This window comes from Aphis gossypii, chromosome 3 (genome assembly GCF_020184175.1).
Source record: "Aphis gossypii isolate Hap1 chromosome 3, ASM2018417v2, whole genome shotgun sequence".
Classification (NCBI taxonomy): Eukaryota; Metazoa; Arthropoda; class Insecta; order Hemiptera; family Aphididae; genus Aphis; species Aphis gossypii.
Genome location: NC_065532.1, coordinates 7,484,977 through 7,508,968, shown reverse-complemented (window position 1 = coordinate 7,508,968; position 23,992 = coordinate 7,484,977). Strand labels below are relative to the sequence as shown.

The following is a 23,992-nucleotide window of genomic DNA, read 5'->3' as shown; positions in this document are numbered from 1 at the left end:
ACCTAGCGTAGCATCAGTGGCGGATTCAAGGGAGGGGCACGCACCCCCTGTCAATTTTCTATCGACATTTGTTTTATGTTACCTCGAGTATCATATAAATTATTAATGAAAAATACAGTAATCCATAAAAATATATTTGTACTTATTAAACATTACATATTATATGTATAATAACTTGGGTATATATGTATAAATTATTATTTTGGTGTGTGATATTATGGAATCTAAATTATATTAAATATATTACCAAATACCAATTTTGTTTAAAAATAAGAGTATGCATTATTAATATTATGATTAAAGCTTCATTATACAATTCATATGTGCCCCTCCCCCTATCAAAATATCCAAGATCCATCCCTGAGTAGCATTAGTACATTAAGTATAACTATTGTACGTATCCAACGCCACGGTCGTGGCGAGAGCTGAGTAAAAAAAATAAAAGCGGCGGCACGACAGTGTATATTATCTCGAAGCAGGAGTTTCCCATTAAAACCGTGTAAATTTCGGTGTTTTTTGTCAGATGAGATAATTAATTATCTACTGAATCAATTTATACCAAGTAAATTGCAAAACATGAGGAAAATCATGCAGATGATCCTTTTGTAAAAATCATAAAAATCGTACAGTTAGAAGTTAAGTAATTAAAGGAAACATGAAACATTTTTAATGAAAAACTATATTGAAATCTGGAATCACGGCGGCCGCTTCTCGCGTTGTCGTGCCGACCGGCCAAATATAAAAAAAATAAAAATAAATATAATAAAGAAAGATGGCCTCGTGGTGGAAAAGACGTGTATATAATAATTCTAGAAAAACAAAACTAAAACAATTATAGTCATTATAGATATTATAATATTATTTAGATAAAATTAAAGATAAAAATATAGAAACATTATCATTATTATAATTTGCATTTGCAATGATGATAAAAATTAGTGATATCACAACAAAAACCCTTCGTAAACTTCGTGTAAAAATGGCTAAGTAAAAAAAAAAAAAGATCTTTAACTTTTAAGCACTATAAAGATGTGATATCATGAATTAATGCTAAGTATATTGAATTTAAGTAAACGTATTTTGTTTCAATAATTTATTTACTTGGCGAGGAATTATTTCTTAAAAGAAACAAAGTGTGATGAATAATATAATAAAATGGCGAAGAACTATTACAATATAACTTATTATTATTTAAAACATATTATTATTAATATTTATATACTATTCTAAATAATTCCTCGCCAAGTAAATAAATTATTGAAACAAAATACGTTTACTTAAATTCAATATACTTAGCATTAATTCATGATATCACATTTTTATAGTGCTTAAAGATCTATTATTTTTTTTTACTTAGCCATTTTTACACGAAGTTTACGAAGGGTTTTTGTTGTGATATAAATATAAAATATAATATTAAATAGGAATTGCTTTTTTTTTTTTTAAACAAAAATTAATTATTTTAGATTCTATGTGAGTTTTACAGCGATGTGTTTTTTTGTTTTGTATCTAAAAACTGTTTAAATTTTTAAAAAAAACGCAAGTATTTTCAATTTAAAATTTTTTTTCCGATAAAGTAAATCTATAGTTAGCATTTGAGGTCAAAAATACAATATTCCCAGTACTTTTCTTTGTACTTGGAAAACACAGAAAAAAAATTGGAAGAATTGACAATTTTACGTAACATCTGCACTTAGTTGTTAACAAATTCCATTACATGCAGTATTGCTGTAATTCAAATTAAATAATCTTAATTGAAATATTGACGGTAAGTAAGTGGTTAATGACGATCGCCGGTAGCGGGATAACATATATGTGATAAAATAATTATTTAAATTAAATGTATTATCGACAATAATGCTCATGAAAAATGAAGAAGTCGTTGAAGAACTTGACGATTACAAAAAATATTTTTATATTGTTTAGTTAAAAACTTTAATAAAAATACACTAAAAACATTTAACAATAAATATTTTAAGCAAAAAAAAGCCAACGGCACGTAGTGTTCCCAAGCGGTCACCCATCCAAGTACTAACTACGCCCGACGTTGCTTAACTTCAGTGATCGGACGAGAACTGGTGTATTCAACGTGGTATGGTCGTTGGCAAAAGCGTTTGTAAATATGAATGTATTTAAAAACTAAAATAATGTCATACGAATTGTTTAAATAATATGTTTAAAAAATTACTGTATCCCGCTCTGTCAAAAAATTATTTTTATTTAAATATATATTACAAATATAATAAAATGATGAATGAACTAAATAAAACTAAAATAAACTCGTATTTTAAAGGAAGTAAAACATAATATACCTACTTATAGGTAAACCCTCCACGCGGCTCAACTACAAAGAAAAATCCTGAGTATTCATCTGCAGTAATGCAGTCTGAATAGTAAATTATGACTAAATTTTAACTAGTATTAAATATTGAAACATCCCTCAACGGAAACCTCTAAATAGCGAACATTTTTTTTCAGGAATGGAAACATTTTCACTGTTTACCTATCGGCTATCTATAAGAAAACCTTTGAATAATTGGAACTTTTATGATAAGATTTTGATAAATTTTATAGTAATTATTATCTAAATATATTTTATTACAATGTACATTTTCATTTTTACAGATTATTATATTATTAAAGTTTTCTTTATTAATTTATCCGTCATAGGAAATAATCGTCTCATTCGGCCACTGATTATAAAGGTTCGGATTTTAAAGCATAATAAGAAACTAAATAGGTACCTACGCGATTGTTTTAAAAAAGCAAAAAGGCATGACCAAAAATGAATATGAAATACTTATAAAAATTAATAAAAAAATTTGAAAAATTAATTTAAATTAAAAAAAGAATTAACTATGTACATACCATGCAGGTATTTCCCTAGATTTGTAGTTGTGAAACTGACTTTATTGTCCGACAGAATATTTTTATACGTAGAAAACGAACTTTCTACATCCACTGAAGTGATCGGTGCATACTTCATATAAAAGGTTTCAAATTACAACAATATTATTACAACACTAAATCTTAAATTTTGAAATGGTTGATATCGATGTTGTAGGTATACTGACCGTATAAGTACTGTAGGTTATTTAATGTAGATCGATAAATAATCTATAGATATAGATACCATATAGGCACCCGCAGAAATTTTTCTCGGATGGGGCAATGTTATAGGATTTGTTATATAATAAATAGTAATTTATCTTTAAACATTCAATTTAAAACATAGTTTTGAAAAGCCAAGGGAGGGGCAAATTCCTTAGCTTGCCCCCCTTCCGGGCGTCTATATGATAGATACGTTTAATATTTTTAATAAACAAGCTGATAACGAAAAAAATAATAATCCCATATTTACATTCTGGGTTTTTTACATTTCTTATTAATTATATTTTTTTTTATTACAATGGCATAATAAAAATTCAAAAAATTCACAGCTGGAATAATTGAAAAAAGCATTTACATAAAAAAAGCAAAAATAAATCGGTTTATTTGAAATCAGAATGACGTGAAACTAATTTATGTATAAAAATTAGATTTATATCTCATATAAAATAAAAAGAAGCATCTGATTTAAACTCCGAGTCCTACTTATTATGTTTTAAATGCTATTGCATACAATATAATAGTATATATACATAAAAAAATAATATAATTAATATATACATATAACATAAATGTATAATTTTTTTGATACATTTTGATACTGTTTATTTTTTTTTTTACCTCCGAACCTCTCTACCTCTTTTTAATAGTGAACAAAATTTTGACGACCAATAATGATCGGTATTTACTATTTAGAGGTTTCACTGTGTACTATAAAATTATAATGTTATATATATATATACTTACATAGGTATGATATACCAATAATAAATAATAATACATTAATACGATGTCAACTTCAACGATAACGGATGTGTTACACTCGCTGGCTATTAAAAAAATTTGGCGACACGTCAAAATATCCCCAAACCAAAATATCCCTGCAAAAATATCCCTAAACAAAAATATCAAAGCAAAAATATTCCATGACAAAATATCCCACGAAAATATTAATTCAAAATTTAAACCTTTTTATATATCATGTTACATTGTTACATAGATACTAATACATTTATAGAATACAAAAAAATTAATTAAAACATTTTTAAAAAAATATTAAAAATATATTTCTGGTTTTCATTTATAATCTACTGTCGTATACTATAGAAGTATATAAAGTTAAGATTTTTTTTTCGATTAAATAATGGTTGCTGGGCGATCTGAATAGGCAATTTGGATACATTACTGCCGTGAGTATACCTTTTTGTTATCATCATGGAGAATAATTGCCAAAAATAGTACGTGTTTAAGCAGTTATTTTCAAAATACTTGTGAAATACCGAGATGTTTTCAAAAATATTAAAAAATTAACTCTAAGTACAGTTAATTATTTGAGATCTTGTATTAAATTTTCAAGAATTTTGACCGAGCAAATTATTTGTTATCATCATATTTTATAGAAAAATAAAACTCTAAGTCTTAGATATGAATATTATAAAAGCTTTATGGATTTTTAACAACAAAATAATCTGCTTATTTTCACAATATTGACAAAATTCCTTACAATTTTGGCTTTAAACGCTTATTGGCACTCAACCTTTTTTGATTATATTAATAATAACTTAAGAACATTAAAAAAAATTGTATATTTTTTCACCATGTGAAATACACTATTGGTATTTAAAAGAGATCAAAATTTTCAATTTCCTATAAATAGCTTAATATAGATCAAAGTATTTTTAAAATTATTTCATGTAAAGAAATAGAAAATAATGATACCTACACTATGGTTTTTCGTTAATGAATAATATCTTTATATTTCTTAAAATCAATTTTGTCAATAACTGGTTAAGCTTAAAAATTACCAATTTTTTTGATTAATTTATTTTTCTCGTTTATTAAGAAAAATTCCGGAAATTGTTTATTTTTGACTCCTCTGAGAACCAACTATATCGAATTAGCTACCAAAAACCACTCCGTATAATGTCATTACTTATTACATAGGTATACAAAAAACACACCTATGTTTTACTTATTTCGTGTTGAAAATATATAAAATTTTCAATTTTTATTGCTAATAAATATTTATCATCAGTAGACAGTATTTAAATTAATCATCGTTAAAATAATACAGTTCTAACTCCTAATTAAATTATCTATGATTACATTTTGACCCGTACAAAATCTGAGTGTACTGTTATAGACCTATATATAAAACACTATATACCTAATTAATAATTTAAACAATTATATTATATTACTAGATATTACTAATATTATCTATCTAATTCTTCTTTGATATAAACTGATAATACAAATATAAGACAATATATTTTTATTCATTTTTTCTAAATTTTGAGACACTTTTATTACTAAATATAGTATTTTTTCTCTTATTAGTTCTAAAATATGACATTCTCTGTCAGAGCCAATTTCACCCACGAATGTGTGTTTGTTTTTTAAATAAAAATAGTAAAAAAATTATTGAGCTACTTTGAATCATGTTTAGTACACTATTGTGTTCACAAAATATTATTTCTTTTATTTTCATTTTAAAATATGTATACAATATGGAATAAAATTAAGAAGACATTTTATTTACGATTACTATTTATATCTAGGACTTTTTTTTTTACAAAAGCTTTTTTTATACATTAGTTATAATTACATCAATACGTAAACTTGGTTATTTTTTTAAAATATATATTATTACACTTCAATGCAATGAATTTGATGTCGTACAATGCCTGATGTATAGGCAAACTCGTATACACATAAGATAAATAAAATACATTGTGCGTTAAATTTCAGGAGAGAATGATTATCACTGGTTATATTATAATTTGATGTAATATTATACAGTAGTATTTAATAAGTACAGTAATAATTAATAATAATAAATATTATGCAGTAAATTAATTAATTTTGTTGTAAACCATCATAAATAACCAAAACCACCCCGAATTATTGTCTTCTGATCATAATAATATACTAAAAAATTAACCAACAATTTTTTAATGTTTGATCTTACTACAATAATCAATTTAATAAATATTTTATAGTAAAAAACTAAAACGATCTAAAAATCGGAGATTGTTTTAATTAATGAATAATATCTTCTTGAAGCTGATTCCAAACATATAAAAATATAAAATTAAGATTACGTTAAATTCTACGTAGAATTATTTATTTATTTCTATTCAAACTTATTAAATAATGAGTATTGAATTAAACTTGATAAAATTAATGAAATTGATGACTTGTGATAGTACCTTGAATTACTTATTTCCATCTTAAAAACTTAAAAAAAATGTATAAATAATAAAACCAGTATAATATTTTTAAATAAATGTTTAAATTTAAAAATGTTGATCACTTGAATTGAATTGTGTACTTGAAATATATATTATTCTATAGCATTCACCGAAAAAATACACTTTACATATTACATTGAATTTCTGTCTCTAATTACTATAAACTAACAATATTAGTTGAAAACTAATCAACTTAGAAACAGTAGTTTTATACTAATTTTTGCAGAATTATACAAATCTATAATTATTATATGTAGGTATATGTATGTACAATAGGTACATCCATTCTTTATTCAAAGACTTAATTAATTTGATTCCTGCATTTTTTTTCAATCCAGAAAATTGAAACCTAATTACCTATATTTATTATTAACAATAAAAAAAATCGTTTTATTGTTTTAAATAGGTTGTAAAACAATAGCATTATTTTGCTTTAGTTTTCATTGTATGTTAATTATTAATGGGCTATAAATTGTAATTAATTTTTCTAATGTTTTTAATTAAATAGTTCTATTAAAATATCTTCGCTTGTTTGGTGTTAAGTCAAGTTCTTGTTGTATTTTTTTGTCAGTCAAATTAAATTTGCATAAACATCTAATGATACGGACGAATGGTTGGATTTAAATTTTACACACTAATTACTATATTCTTTAAAGTTTTAATACCATAGAATAAATCATTTTATCACTCATAAATTAAATATCGACACAATAATATTGTTAACATAAATTGTTGACTCACATTTAATTATTATTTTCTTTCACGATCGTGATTTTCAGTTAAAATAACGTTCAAGTTTTACGTAGTAATAAATATTATGTCGTTCATCTATCTACACATTGGATGACTAAGAAATATAGGGTCTATCAAATGTGTGACAAAATTAGCTAATTGAAAACGATCACGAAAAACACAATCATTTTTGTCACACAAAATTTGAATGACATACCAATGTAATATGTATAAGTACCTACTACTGTAATAGGTATAAACAGAAGTCTCGATCAGGTTTTATTGAAAGTGCTGTGAAATATTTGAAACTATATAATATTGTATTTCATATATTTAATATTTTTAGTTAACAGGTAAAATCTGTAATTTTAAGGTTTAAACTTTAAACATGCCATTTTATAATAAATGGTTTAAAGTTTGTTTACATTTTCATTAAAATCTTGATTTACAATTAAAAAATTGTTTTACTATAATACCTTCAAAGAATAGTACCTACGCTTAAAATATTGAAATTTTTATTATACTATTATAAACTAAATAAATTGAGCTTTTGTTTTTTTTCTGGGTTTAAAACTCATAGATATATTATTGGTTTCAAATTTAAACTAATATTAATAGTATATATCTGCTCCACTATCTTGTATTGAGAATAGTGCTCCATGATCTTATTTGTATCCAAAAATTACTTGATGTTCTAAATAAAAATAATATTTAACATAATATATTATTTATCATATCTTAATAAATAAATTTAGGCAATTAGGCTATACTTTAAAAAGACATAAATCAATTAAAAATTTGTGTGTATTACTATAAAAAACATCAATGATATCAGTTCTTATTCTTAACTAAAATATTATAATATATTATTATGTTTTTTAAAAGTTACGAGGTTTATCAATTTGGTTTTTATTTTTTTAATAAATTTAAAAAATACTAATAAAATTATGATTGATTATTTTTTTTATTACTTTTTAATACTTTTTTGTATTTAATTCCGAAGGCATTAAAAAGTTATTCTAGGAAGATATTATAATTTTGATAAATATAGAACATCGATTTTAAGATGAAAGAGTTTTTTTGACATGTTGACAAGATTTATTATAACTAATTTACAATTATCTATATGACGATTACAATATCATTGAGTATATTTGTAAAAATTTAACACAACGATTTTGGCAGCGTTTTAGTATAATATACATTGCTACATTAGTATAAGTGTAGAGTACTGTAATCTACATATTACAATTACCAATTAAAAAAAATTTTATGTTAACTTACGTGTCTCTTTCACTTGCCTGTATTTGTATATACTTAAACATTTGTTTTTAACAAATATTTAGTATACAATAATTAGCAAATATTTTCATCACGTGTTATGAATTTTATTAATCATAATAATGACGACCCTGTCGAACGTAATTTGACTATAGTCCATACATTAATTGCATATTATTAAAGGCAAATTGGTATAAACATTTTCTTCAGATGTTTTTAATTTAAACAATAGCAATGCTGTACATTAACTATAATTAATAAGCTCAAGCATCTCAAGTTGGCTAATTATTTTATTTTATTTTTATTTATTTCGGTTAATTAAAATAAATCTAAATAATAACTTAATTGTAAAATGAAGCTAAAAATAATTTTAAATTATTGTAATTTACGATAAATAATATTTATAAAATTGTAAATAATAAAAAATCTACATTATTCAGTATTTATGTTTAACAAATGTTTTGCAATAACAGTAATTAATTTAAAAATGTTTACGGTTTTGTTATTATATTAATTGTTTATATGATCAACATTTTTATTAGAATGAGGTGATAAACTTGTTGTTTTTTTTAATAATGAAAATTATGATTTGATATTGATGACCATGCAACACCGTGATCAATCAAATAAGTACCTACCTGTATAATTGTACTTTTTTACTCCCATCTAATATTAATACAAGTGTTAATGTATTAAACATATTAATAATTTATGAGTTTTTCCTAATTAGTTCCTATTTAGGTTATTAGGCCATATTACTGATGTACTCGATAACAATATATTATAATACGCTCGATATACACAATTCATCTTGTAAGAATATTATAAATTATAATATTGTACGACACCATTAAAAACAGTAACAATAATCGCAACAGACTCTAAGAATTAGTAATATCCACGTCTACAAAACCGAACACGTAGAACTGTCGGAGCACCGAATGTCCCACGTGCACGTTGAACTTTGCTGCGTGAGCGCGACGCTTGGTGACAATCGGCAAGGCGGTGGCTGTTCGACCGTCATCGTTCTGAACATAATCTCGACTCTGTTCGGCCGACTTCGTCCCAAAACCCCCGTCAGGGGATTTTAACGCTTCTTCTTCGGTTCCATCCGGAGACCTCGACACTTCTTCAATGCTCCCGAAAGGTGACTCTAACGACTCTTCATCGTCGTCGCTGCTACTTCCGCCGCTGCCGCCGTCCTCGTCTTCATTCGGTGGTCGGTTTCGCCGAGGAAGTGTTAAGGTTACCTGAACGTAACGTGATCCTTTCGGGTCCAAACGAAACCACAGTGGCCTACCACCGTTTCCTAGGTCAAATGCACATTCTTCAGTTTTCTCGGGTCCTACGGTCCATTCCTCTCCTTCCAACTGCGATGCCATCGCTACACGCTGCTCTAGATCTGCCCGCTCTGCCACTCCGAGCCTTTCCACGAAATCGTACACCTCGTCGTTGGTCATGGGTTCCGACCGCTCCCTCGTCCATTCCATTTGCACGTTGAACCGGATGTTCGTTCCACTAGTGTTCGTTATCTATAATCATATAATTTACTATAAAAGTATTGGTTGAAAAATGACGATTTTTTTCGAATATGATGTGAGCGAATAATATTATAGACAATCCAAATCAGTAGCGAAAGCAGCATTTAAATTCGGTTAGGGTTTTCACTACAGATTAAACTCAATTATATTGATGCATGCAAAACCACAATAATTACTCGGAAAATAAGCGTTTTATGCCCGTGTTTGTGTATAGTTTGTATGACGTTGAACGTGTCATCAGGTGTAATTGTACACGAAGGTGCGACACCGCTACCTGACACCATGACGTGTAGCCGCATCGTTTCAGAATTCACCTCCAACATTTCGTTTACCTTTTCGCAAATATAAAAGTGTGTTGTAAGTACACGTGAAATGGGACGAATTTTCTGGTCATACGTATATGCGTGTACGTATTAGTATATAATAATATTAAGTACATTGTGTATACTAGTCTGAAAATTTTTCATTTAAAAATGTAGACTGTATTTCCGTGATACACTGTTGTATATATTAAATTGGTAACAATAAATATGAATAACGTATTATATATTAAATTATATTTGTTTAATAATATGATAGCAAAAAATAATATAGTGTCCAAAGAATAGTATGGAATAAATTTTCATGTCTTACATCTCTCGAAAATTTTTATAAAATACCGACTAGTCAACAATTAGTTGGTGCCTGGCGTTTATTATTGTTTCTACTGTACTCAATTATGTATTATGTAATTTTTATATTGTATATTATAATATAATAATAATAATATATATTAAATAAAAAATAATATAATATAAAATATTATGCAATTATATAAACAATTTAAATTGTGGTGATTTTTAGAAATAGGTACACGAGAAGTTATTTTTTAACGATTTTATCGATTCAAAAACCTGAAAACATTGAATATTGATTATTTAGGTGATTGGTTGTTGTTTATAGATAGAATATTATCAACTGATGATAATTATAGTTTATTTATTGATACATTTTTGGAGTGGTCAAATTTAAGAATCTAGTTATATTATATACGTATATTGGATAAATTAGTTTATATCTATGAAAGTTTTAAACGGTACATATATTAAGATCAAAAAAGAAATGTTTCATGTTTCAATTTGTAGTTCATAAATTTTGCTTTCAAATGCAATTTTCAATGGCTAAATTTTAATACATTTTAGAAAATACGTTTAAAACGATTCATTTTAGGATATTATATTATATATCTAATCAACGTACTTATATTTTACGGTTTAATACAATATCACCTACACGATATGATATCATAATTATCTGATTATCATCACAGCTATGTATGCCTCGTAACACCAGCTTTATTAGCCACTTGCAGACATTATAGTATTATAATGTTATGAGAATTGTATAAATATATTTCCGTTAACATATAGTACTATACAGCGAGGCATTAAAATTAAAAATCACTCACCGTTGCCTCGTGTTCTGGTATAAATGTTATGTTGATCGGCAACGTATGGTTGGGATGTAATAACTGTTCACCGTTCAGAGCCTAATGAGATAAAATAAGAAAAAAAATTGTCCATCCGTCAATTTTATAACATGTAATATTATTATTAATCATAATAATTTAGTATTACGAATGCGCAGAAAAAAGGTCCGACAGGGCTTGGCAATGAAACTTTCAACGGTACCGGACGCGTTGTTGGGTTCCATACAAACAGCCATCCGTCGTGACGAACGTTCATGGTCCGTTCGCCAAAATCTATTCGATCGCTAAACAAGATAATGTTCGGTTTTGTTGTCGAACACACGAGACTTAGCTTCAATGATTCCGTACAGAATCTATAACGGATATAATCATAGTATTTATTAACATTACTTCCTGTTTCTAATATCCTATGTTCATTAATTGTCTGCAATGGCGGATATTACAATTCACGACAAGACAAACATGGAACGAACAAATTTTGGACAATAATACTTAATAAATATTTGTTATTCAACCTTGTTAACACCTTAATATATTGATTTTTTTAATTACAATTTATACTTATCCAAAAATATCGATGTATGGGTATTGAATACAGAATAAATATTGTGTTGTATAAAGTAAAATTGAAGTAGATTAAAATATTAGTGAAATTCTAAGTACCTGCAGCTTACCCGGAAAATTGTATGGCGTACACAACATCCCCCTCACATAAATTTTAAATGCTTACTTATCATATACTATTTGTTTAATGTCCAATTGAAAACGTAAATCACTAACATTTTTTAAAAAATATTCTTCTTTTGATTAAAAAAGTTAAAAATTTTTTTAAATAATGGTAAAAGAAATTGATATTTTTTTAAAAATGCAATATTATAAAATCTATATACATATAGGAGACCACTCCGATTCACTCATCAACGCCCAGACCAAACCGTTGGGTATAGAGACTTCAAATTTTGTACAGAGGTTCCTTAAGCAACGTAGAGGCGCACTAAGAAAAGATTTTTCAAAATTCGCATTGTAAGGATTGCTCAAACGGGGATTTTGTGATTTACGATGGAATTTTTGTAATACATAATTCATCAAACTACATACAATTTATTTTTTACAAAGCTAAAAGTTTCTTAAAAAAAATATTTTTTTATTGACTATTGTGAGTCGCACGCAAAAAAAATTATCATAGATTGTAATGACTGAAGTGTTCTACCAATTTTGTCAAAGTATAATATTATTATCAATACCTACTCAATAATTAATAATAGCATTTATCTATTATTTTACATACATTATTTTAAATGATTTGTTCCTATAAAATATTATTTATTTTTATTTAAAAAAAATGATGTATACAATTATTTAGGTACATAATAAGCATAAAGCAACACACCACAGGATAACACTATAATGGAATACTATTATAGTAAGTGTTTATAAATAATTATCAATTATTTAAACTTTTGATATTACAATACCCAAAATATTCTTTTGACTTTTGATTTATGAATTGTACAAAACATGCAGCAGAAATGATTTTTGTTGTATCAAACATCAATGAATAAAATGCTTTGTTGGTTTCAAATATTTTGAGTTGCTCATGGAAAAGTGGTTTATTTCCGTAAACCTGTAGTAGGTATGTACCAATAATTATTAAATCTATTTCTAATAATACTGTGAAAGTACCTATATAGTATATATAATATTATAGATAGGTATTAGATATTTAAGAAAAAATAGTGCAGATTATTTATACTAACTTGATTAATGAAAGAATTTTTATCACTCAAAATTTGATCGACCTTGAATTTTATTACATCAGAGTTGAGGCACTCTTCGTAAACAGTTTGGACCTCATCATCAAGCTTTGGTCGAAATACCACACTAATAGTAATGATCTAAATATAAAATAATAATCATAATAAATACAAAAAAAGATATTTTTACATTTATTTACTTCTTTTGAATGTAGTATTCCGTTCTTTGGCTTAAATTCTACTGTAGAATCATTAGAGATAAATTCAAATCTAATTTTGAAATCCGGAAATGAATTAATGTTACGTTCAGTTATAGATGCCAAATTCGATGCTCTTGAATTTTATTATGATTATAAATTATGTATAATAATCTCAACATTGATTTTTATATACTATTAATTTCATATACTTAAAATAGATATATAGTATACAATTACCTACCTCAGATCAATTTTAAAAACCGAATAAGACATGAAATGTGTTTTTCCAAATATAATTTTTTGGACGGAAAGTTCTACAGGTACATCATGAATTTTCGCATGGCATTTTAAAGTAGCCTCTTTTACTATAGCATTTTTGTCATCGAATGAACATACTTCAACCTCATCTTTTACTATCAATATGGGAATCCTAATTCGTTTCAATTTGAGTCAATTGTTGAAAATCAATACAATTAAAATTATTAACTTATCTGGTCCATGGTTTAACTCTTTTATCTCGTTTTCATTGACTACTGGCTCTTGGTTTATAATATCTGTATTTGATATTTGTTCATCTATTGTTTCATTAATTGTTTCATAAATCTAAAAAATGTGTAGAACGGATTTAAACTTTTTTGACCAATTGAAAATTTAACACGCAAGAGTATATAGTAACTTAGCTAATTCACTAATTACCAACTACAGTAAATAATATTGCCCGACTCAAATTATATAAAGTAAGTGTTAATTAATTATAAAATACAAAATAATTTCCACAGTCGTTTAAGTAATATTTGCATTCAATATGTCTCGTATTATTATATATTAATTATATATTTATAATATGTTGTGCTCGATCGTAATATTACTTGTGCGGTTGCGTCGTTTTGAAATGGACATATTTCTGCGTTGACACCAGTAACTGTATTGCATGTCAATACGAAATCGTCATCGTGCGTATGGACGTTTTGCGGTAAGTCACTGGCACTGGGGCTGTAATGCAAGTGCAGACGAATTTGCTCGCCAGAAAATATAGTGCCAAATGCATTTGGATGAACGGAAACTCTCTAAAAAAAATTGTTAAAACGATTTGAATGTTGTTTGCCGTTTTTTTTTGTGGTTATTATTTTCTTTTGTTGAAGTTATACACATAATTACTTCTGGTAGTTTCAAGAAACCGTATTCCATCTTAGTTCTCGAATGATTGGTCAACATGACACTCCGAACGACAGTTTCCGTCGTGTTGACCGTACCGAAATCCAAAGTGTCAGGTGTTAGTTTCAGACCGAACGGTGTAGTTACCACCGCCAAGACGCGTACCTCGTGAAATTTTTTACAGTTCGACGGATAAACTCGAACCGGAAAATTCAGAACACCACTTTTTACGTCAAGATACGTGTTGCATTCGTCCGGGAGTAAGATTTCGTACCTAAAATGATTGTATTTGTCAATATTATTAACACGGGTGTCGTGCTTACAATAAATTGTAATGAAATTAAATATATTATATAGGCACTTAAAACGCAGCCGAATGAAAACTTTCAGCGAAGACCCAGCTCTGAGATATCCTTTCGAATTGCTAAGCTCCGCGTGTTTGAACAGTTCTCGCGGAAGTTTAATTTCGTACGGCACTACCACTCTGCTGGTGTTGCTCAATTGGAAGCTGACCGTTTGTTCGGAACATGTTAAATAGCACAGCCCAGCGTCGATCACACCGGGATCTACGAGAATTTGTTGATCCATGACCAGTCCAATAACTTTTACCCTCTAAAATAAGAACGAGAAAAAATTATGATTCCGTATACTACGTCATCTGTATTATGATTTATGATACACGTCCAATTTCGAGACGACGCTTAACGTCAGGTTATAATACAATCCAAAGTTGGATATTTGTAGTGGGTTATTAAATTGATCCTTTATTAGGTACCTGATTCGGAATCGTATACTCAGAGTTATTAAATTCTATTGTGTAACATTCAGTGATGGACGAATGGGCCAAATTTCGGTTAAATATAACTGGAACTTTTACGGATTTTTTCGCTGGTAATAGCACGTTAACATGATATTTCCACATAAAGTAATTGAACATCCTATGAATAATATAATCGATAATAGTTCTGGGGTTTATGCCATTATCGACCGTTTCTTCTTCATTTAAGTCATCATTTGATGAGTAACCTAAACAAAAAAATGATTTAAAATCCAAATAAGTCAGATATTATGTCAGCTTATGACAATGAAATGATTGTTTGAAATGCATATATAAATAGCAAATAATAACCAAATCAACATTAATTATTGATGGCACTAAATATGTGTAATTTAGTTGTTTTTTTTTATTATTTTAATTGATGAATTTTAATGAAGTAAACATTGAGTATCGCAATAAATTATTTTGAAAAATATTTTAATTTATATTAATATCAATATCATCGTTGTTAATTGTTATAATATTATGTATATTCACTGGAGTTTTGTTTTTTCTGATACTCCGTCCCCGTAATCACGCTAAAAACACAATCGGCATGGCCGTTATTTTTCATGATTAAATATTGTTTAGAGTTATAATTTTCACATGAGTTGGGTACAGCTGGGAAACTGAAACGATTTTAGACATTTAAATACCTAGTACATATAGTTAGTAATCGAATATTATTATGAAGTGCATAATATAATATAGACAATATTTTCATACGTTATCGTCTTGGTAACCAGTTCCGGTTCCGGTTTAATCATGCAAAACTTTACTGGAACATTCAACACGTATTTTAAATCCGGTCGATTGTTTGTCACAGTTTCAAAAACTAGCTTTATTCCATATAAACTCAGATAGGTTTTGAAATCGGGCAATACTGTCGGTTTAAATGTCACCGAATAAACTACCGTTTTGGCGGGCTGTAGACGACACCAAGTGATTGGAATTACCTAATCGATGAATAAACAATTTCATTTTGGCCGTTTCAACTACATTAAACATTCTATTATACTTTTATGGTATTCATGTCATCTTCGATCACCGAGTTCGGATCAAACAAATGGCTATAGAGACACAGTATGGTACTTTTACTACGGTTAGTAACTTTTATCTGTTGTTCCAAAATTCCATTTTCCATTATATCGTTTGAGTACCTTTTCATCACCTTTAATCATAACCCACAGAAATTAAAAATACTTCTAATTAAAAACATATATATCGTATATGTATAACTAACTCTAAATTCGACAACACTAGGGCTGAATGTTAATCTAGTTTCCACATTTGAAACCGTCTCAAAAACATGCTCGTTCATAGAACAGTCATCCACATTTTTCGTATCGTCATTTATACATTCTAACGCAGATTTCATCTAAACATATTTGTATTATAAAATCAAAATAATTCCAAATAATTATAAAAAGTGATTGGACAATGTTGTGTTTTCTATATATTTTACTATTTATATTATCGTCTCACTGGATATGAACGATATTTTGAGGCCAACTCATCGTTTGTATCGATAGACGTATCAATAGCTTTTTCTTCAGACTCGTTATTAATATGATCTTTAACTATACTCAAACGTTCTAATGTATCGCCACCAAGTCGATTTTTTTCCATTATCAACTCGTCTTGGATTTTTTTTAAATTCAATTCAAGCGCTTCTATTCTGGTATTAAGAGATGTACTTTGTATATTATCATCACTACGAAAGCAAATATTGTGAATAAATATAGAAATCACGAATATGTATATTAAATATATTGAACAAGTATAGAAGCATACTAAATAGAGCTTTTGTCGTGGTATAATTGGTCGTTGTTTAATTTTTTAAGTTTATGTAATTCGTCGATGTGTGTTTTACCCGTGGGATTCTGAAATAAAATACATTAATCATATGATACAGTATGCTACGAATTAATGTAAGTCTGCAGACTTCAATAGAAATGAAATATACTTTGATGGTTTCGGCGCCACGTGTGATTGTCTCATTAAACCTTTTAATATTTTCAAATTTTCTATCACGTTCCGTACGAATCTTTGCTGTTCTCTTGCGTTTCGACCATTTTGTTAACGGATATTCATGCCGAACGTGCTTTTTCGCGACCGATTCACAGTCACCGATCGTTTCGTTATTTTTGAAAACGTCTGTTATTTTTTTCTGTAACTTTTGATCGGCCGATTTGGAATCGATTGTTTCCTCAGATAATGATAGGATTTTCTTACTATGTATGCTTAATTGTTCAATTTCTATTGTAGAGGAATAATTTGTTGGAGGTATCGACTGAAAAGACTTTTTCAAATTCGACGATTCAGACATGATTAAAACACTTTTGGTTTAGTAAAATGAATTATACTATAGGAAGTCAAGACCCGCAAACTTAAAATTAATAATATGAGTATAGTGTATACGTCTACATACAGATATAGTACTGCAGTACACGACGCATTATGACATATTCATAAAATATATTAGAGGTATAGCGATGTTCGTACATAAATTACTATACCTATTATATACAGTTGCTTAGCAATACAAAATATCACAATAAAAAAATATTAATATCAGATAGAGTATGTGTACATAAACGATAATACATTAGACATTTTATTTGACGCGTTATCAACACGAGTGTGGTGCGGTTACAAATCGCATTTTATATTTTAATTTATACAATAGTATAATATAGGTACTAATTACATTATTGTTTTGTAGATTTTAATTTTAATCCAAGAAAGACACATTTATTGAAGCACGATGCATCACTGTATAGGTATACATACAGACATACAGTTGATTTTTTGTATTCTCAATATTCTTTATCTCAGCCATAAAACGTAGCAATAATACTTTTAAGGTTAAAAAAGATAAAGTTTTGTAATTCAACAATGATAGTTTATTATGTTTCAAATGGCAGAATTGAATTCTTCAATACTATAGTAACTCTTTGAAAAAAATATTAAATTATAGAAAAAAGAATTATATTCTTTTTTCAACTATATATTTATTTTATGAATACGTCATGTGAAAATAGTATTTTAAATTTTATAGTGAACTATAGATAGGTTAGGTTAGGTTAGGTTATACATAATACATATTATCAAGTATTCAAGTATAATATTATACAGGACCATTGTACATACGTGTATAATGAACGGAAGGGAAATTTGTAACTAGTCGTTATACCTTTGTGAAGCTCGCGTTGTCATTATAGTGAATAAAGTTCTAGATGATTTTTTTTTTTATGTATTTTATTGTCTACGGCGCGTCGCGACGACGAAAAAAACGGTTGTTATGCGAACGCCACTGTTGCACCGCCCCCGCGTTTATTTTTATACCTTTATAATATATACATAATAACATAATACCTATGTATGCAGTTACAACAGTCTAGAAGTAATGCCGCACACATATACACACACGCAGGTTATTTAACAATATAATGCGATATATAATATATAAATATTATATTTCTGTCGATTTCATTTTATTTTCGACGCCCCTTCGACCGCATCAATCCTCCCCCAACTCACACGCCGCCCCGTCAACGTCACTGCTCATATAATATAGAGGATAATAATATTTTCCCGTTTCGCCTCCTATACCGAACTCGCGCACCATATTCGCATAGGTAATAATACATATATATATAATATAATAACAAATATTTCAGTATTATATTACGCGCGCACGTACGTGCGTGTTGTGGGTCATGTTATTATCGTAATAAACACATATAATATGATATATAACATAACATGTACAAGTGTGTGTGTGTGTAGGTTATATTATATATACATATATATCGTGTGCAGTCGGTCGCTGCCAGACAGCCAGGAGACCGATATACCGACACAAACGGTCCGTGAAACCGATGCCAACGTGTGGGCATGTATTCTGTACGATATATAATAAAATATGTATATGATAAAAAAAATATATATATATATATAGATAGATACGCGATTTAACCACAGTCGTAGCGCGAACCCCGCACGGCAGAGGTGGTGGCAGTCGGTCCCTTTTTCGACCACTGAAACAGCAATCGCCGCCGCCGTCGCTGCTGGCTCAGACTACCGATTTGTTCTGCCGTCGGACTGTTTTACACGTAATAATATTCATAAATATATGTGCAACATAACGACATAATGCCACCCGCACACACTCAAACCGCCGAAAAGCCAACCACCACCACCACCATCGCCTACCCGATCGTCCAACTGCAGCATCCCTTCGCCACACCGTCTGAGTGATTTAACACGCAACTCGTGTAAATTGTAGACGAGCTGAAACTCAAAAATCAGACGTTCGCGTTTGAACGGTTTAGATAAAAATGACCGATCGTCAAAAAATCAAAATTTTATTTATTCAAAAAAAAAAGTCATGAATACCACAACAGTAAAACGTAATTATGACGTATTACAACATATAATATCGTGTTATATTTTTTGCAGGTATAACTGTATAATTATAATATTTTTAATTAGTAATAAATAAATGTAATTACTGATATAAAATTATGTTACAGTATTTTTTTTTGTTTTCATTTCACTGGTATAATATAGTAGGGAACAATATAATGAAACATCCCTCCCAGCGTGCCCTTAACTTCAAATATCCAGTAACCACAATTAATTAGGTATACGGTTTCTAATGAACAGTGCGTCCTACAACACTGCGATAAGAGGTAAATTTCAAAAAATTATACAAATTATGATCGAAATAGTATGTTATCAGTACAGAAATATTTATTAATATTGAGAATTTATCTAAAATAGATAGTTCACTAACAGTTATTATATTTGATAATATTTATTTGCAATGTGGTAATAACAGTCAGTTAAAATTGTCCGTCATTACCTCATCGGATTTGACTGGTAATATCCCTATCACAATTTTTTTTTTAAATACATGTATTTATTTAAAAACCATAATATTTAGATGAATTATGAGCACATAATTGCAATCCTTGTTTTATTTAGAGGTAAATAAAACCATAGATGTAAAAAAAAAAATAAATAAAAAGTCTTACCTTAAGAGTTAAGATGATCTTCAATTTTGAAAAATATTACATCGAAACTCATAATAAAATTGATAACAAAATTTTGGTGGGAAAAATTGTGTTTATCATTATGATACATCTGTTATTAGTTTTGATAACAATATTTATCAAATAACGTTAAAATCTAAATTTTAGCTATCATATTTTGTGAGATATATTACTGACCAGGATACAACCACTAGCCGCCATTCCCCCATCTTCCCCTAATCTTAACCTGCCTTTACCTAAAAAAAAAAATACAATATTTGTGTAAAATAGTGAGTTTATTTTTAAAAAATTGAATACATATCAGACATCAGTAGCTGAGAGCAATTAAATTAAATATTTAAAATTTTGAATTTCATATTATTTAATAATAATTAACATTATAAATATCTCAGTAAACAACATCTTAAATGTCACATTGGATATAAATGAAAATTCAGTTAAACAAACGTTTTTAATTTTATCTAATAATTGAGATGAGTTTCTTGAAATCACGGACTAAATGCTTGAAATTTAAAAAAAGTAGCAAAATGTAAATACTTAAAAACAAGTGTTAACTGTTTGTGGTTAGTACACAGAATAGATATAATTATTATGAATTATGATACGAATATTTTCTGCGATACGGTGTATAATGTAAGCATTGATAGCTTTATAAATGACGGCGGTACTTCGATGTTAAGATCGAGTCGGCTATCTAGTTTTATATATCTGTGATACGTATTTGCTCATCCATATAATTGCACTATCGCAGTATCAAAAAAATATTAATTTATTTAGCATAAATAGCAAATATTTTTATCTATTGAATAGTATATTATATCATTATCTAAATTTTGATAGGTATGTTGTTCAGTAAATGTTATTTTTGTTTGGTTTATGATTAATTGATCATTTCTATACATTATTATGTTTATTTTTAAACTTCTATAAAATTCATTATTATAAGTTTATACTAAAATATTGTTTTTATTAATGTTCTTTAAAACTACTTATAACCAAATAACTGCCAATTAATACAAAAAATTAATTTAAATTTTGTGATTTTATATAATAGGTATTATAATAGGTCCACAAAATATATTTTAATACACAAAGCATTTATTATAATTTATAATATAATACAACTTTATGATACTATAAACAGTATTAGATTATCTAGATCTGAAAAAAAAAATTTTAATTAGTGTTGTGTATAAATTGGTGCTAATCTTTATGGGATAAATAATTTGATAAATACTTAAATTGTTAATTGATTATATTTATATAAGCTGGTATTTGAATTGAAAATCGATAAAATGTAATATTTGTAACTCTTCTCTTATTAATTATATTACATTAATTTTTTAATTAAACTTTCTTAAGTCTTATTTCTCTACACAGTATACCTGCTACTACTACGCGTCTACGCTGTATACGAATTTCTAAAAGTCGAATTTGTTCATTTCTCTGTTCGAATTCAGTTTTCACTATTGGCCCTTCTGTGTCTGGTCTTTAAACACGTTAAGTCGTTGCCTGATCCGTTAGCGGGACTTATGCACATGCACGGCGGTTTACACCATCTAATACAATTGTTAATGTTTTCGAATGGTTTACCTGAACAACCACCACACTTTTGATCGTCGCAAAACGTCGGCTTATTAGCATACGGATCACCATGACTGACGTAGGGATCAAATACTTCTTCTATTTTATGTATAGTTGAGTTTATGGTATCTGAGAATTCTTGATAAGTAGGCGTGCCACCTTTGGTTTTCTTACAGCTCACCTTTGCGAGAGAACAGATGAGACATACAAATAAAACGTTGATGACCGAGTTAGACGTTTTCATTTTGTTTCGAACAAATAATGTTAGTGAATTATTTCTTAATTTTTATCACAGTATTGTAATGAATATATGTAGATGGGAAACTATAATGAATAATAAAATAATTTGTTTATAATGAATGATGTAAATAAAATATTATTAGAATGACTTACAATTAATTCACGTACTATAAAATGGCATCTGTGTTGGAATTATAGAGTTTTGGACAAGTGTTGACTATTATAAGTAGCTGAAGAGTGTCAAAAATTGACTTGTTGGGCAATGTTTATAAACTTAAATCTTCCTAGAACTTTTTAAAAAGATAAAAAAATGATAGGTATGCTCATGGGCATAACACTCATTGGTTAATATTTTGATAAAAGAAAAAAATTATGCCCATATTTATATTCGTCTAGAACAGCGGTTCCTAAACTGTGTACTGCGAGCACTTTCTTAGGGCATCGCGCTCTACGGCTCATAATAAACTAATTTAAAATGTATAGAATTTTTTTTTTGTTTTGTCTTTCATAGTATTCACCGCAAAACACCGTGCTGAATTTGGTCCAAATAAGGGAAATACGGAAAAAAAGTTTGGGAACTCATATTTTTTCACAAAAACATAGGTTCAAAGTACAAGCTACACAACAACAAAATTCCCAATGACGTTGATCATCCTCTCCTTTAGGCACTACATGCCTTATATAACATGTTCATATAAAGAAGAGCCTCTGTTCAATGGTTTGGAGACGGAAATTAAAGGCTATTACCCCTTCCTTTAAGTCAATTATCATAATCTTTATATAATATAATATCACAATTCACAATAAAAACATTTCGCCCAACTACGTGCAATAAAATAGATAAGCAAAGAAAAAAACAATTCTTTAAGCACTATAAAGATATGATTTCATTTCATAAATGCTCAGTAAATTGAATTAAAGTACACATATTTTGTTTCAATAATTTATTTACTTGGCAAGAAATTGTATACTTTTTACTATTTACTATCATGTTACTGTATTTACTTTTACTCCTCCCAGTGTTAATACTAATACATACTCTCGACTTTCCGTTAGAATACTTATATATTTTGTCCTAAAACTTTATTGTATATTTTCTAAGTTATTAAAAAAATAATTAATTTAGTAAATTATATTCCGAGTTCACTTTATTTCGTAAACCTGAACTTCATTTGACGCGATGACGTTTTACGTGCGTTCGTCGTAAAAAAAAAGCGTGCAGCGACCAAGTGGTGAGGCACGGACTGCTTATTACATATGGCTTATTTTACGAGTTAATTACTATTATTCTCAATTAATGTCACTTACCCATAAACGGATCAAGTTAATGGTGTGCTAGAATAATAATTATTAAGTATATTATGTTTTTGAAGTAAACATATATGTCAAACATTATATTATGTCACAAGTAATTTTGAAGTTTGTAGAAAAAAATATTAAAACGAGTCAGCCGAAATTCTAAAATTTTCAAATAGAGCCGCTGTTTAAGTACGTGAACTTGTGTCCCGGTTATTGCGGTAATATTATCGGACATTTTGCACGCTCAGCATAGTCGACACAAGTTAATAACGATAACGATAAAACGTTTTACAGGATAGGGCAAACGGGCTCTATCGATGCATACGTGTATTGTAATTTTCAAAAATTTGAAAATCTAATACGTCGTGATTCCCTCCCCCCCTCTGCATCGTAACACTGCATTAAAGTAACAGTCTCGTTACTATAATGTGTATACCTACCGTCGTCGGTTCACACACGTCCTGCACAGCACTCCCGCGCAATAATATAATAATAATGT

The 23,992-nt window shown here is 28.1% G+C and overlaps 1 protein-coding gene, 1 long non-coding RNA gene and 1 other non-coding gene across 3 annotated transcripts; all 3 read right to left on the bottom strand.

The window, feature by feature from the left end:
- Window positions 1-1,987: 1,987 nt before the first annotated feature.
- Window positions 1,988-2,106, bottom strand: LOC114119331 (5S ribosomal RNA). The gene has a single exon (XR_003592025.2). It is a non-coding gene; the product is annotated as a 5S ribosomal RNA (ribosomal RNA).
- Window positions 2,107-8,820: 6,714 nt separating this feature from the next.
- LOC114119326 (uncharacterized) lies at window positions 8,821-18,098 on the bottom strand. The gene is made up of 19 exons (XM_050204239.1): window positions 17,277-18,098; window positions 16,796-17,193; window positions 16,554-16,688; window positions 16,329-16,481; window positions 16,037-16,266; window positions 15,809-15,939; window positions 15,269-15,519; window positions 14,855-15,105; window positions 14,497-14,767; window positions 14,208-14,405; window positions 13,826-13,941; window positions 13,580-13,768; window positions 13,339-13,471; window positions 13,142-13,279; window positions 12,860-13,008; window positions 11,533-11,737; window positions 11,364-11,444; window positions 10,093-10,248; window positions 8,821-9,907 (listed from the first exon to the last, which is right to left on the bottom strand). Exons 2-19 carry the CDS (start codon window positions 16,937-16,939, stop codon window positions 9,257-9,259), a joined length of 3,582 nt encoding a protein of 1,193 aa, XP_050060196.1. The 5' UTR covers window positions 16,940-17,193; window positions 17,277-18,098; the 3' UTR covers window positions 8,821-9,256.
- A 2,528-nt stretch (window positions 18,099-20,626) lies between these two features.
- On the bottom strand, window positions 20,627-22,727 carry LOC126551278 (uncharacterized). The gene is made up of 2 exons (XR_007605150.1): window positions 22,348-22,727; window positions 20,627-22,278 (listed from the first exon to the last, which is right to left on the bottom strand). It is a non-coding gene; the product is annotated as an uncharacterized LOC126551278 (long non-coding RNA).
- Window positions 22,728-23,992: the final 1,265 nt, after the last annotated feature.

Coding starts and splice junctions, on each gene's coding strand:
- LOC114119326 (XM_050204239.1), bottom strand. CDS start 16,939: ATGGAAAAAAATCGACTTGGTGGCGATACATTAGAACGTTTGAGTATA. Junction 15,106..15,268: donor AGTATACGATTCCGAATCAG/GTACCTAATAAA, acceptor TTCTTATTTTAG/AGGGTAAAAGTTATTGGACT. Junction 13,942..14,207: donor AAAACGACGCAACCGCACAA/GTAATATTACGA, acceptor CACATTTTTTAG/ATTTATGAAACAATTAATGA.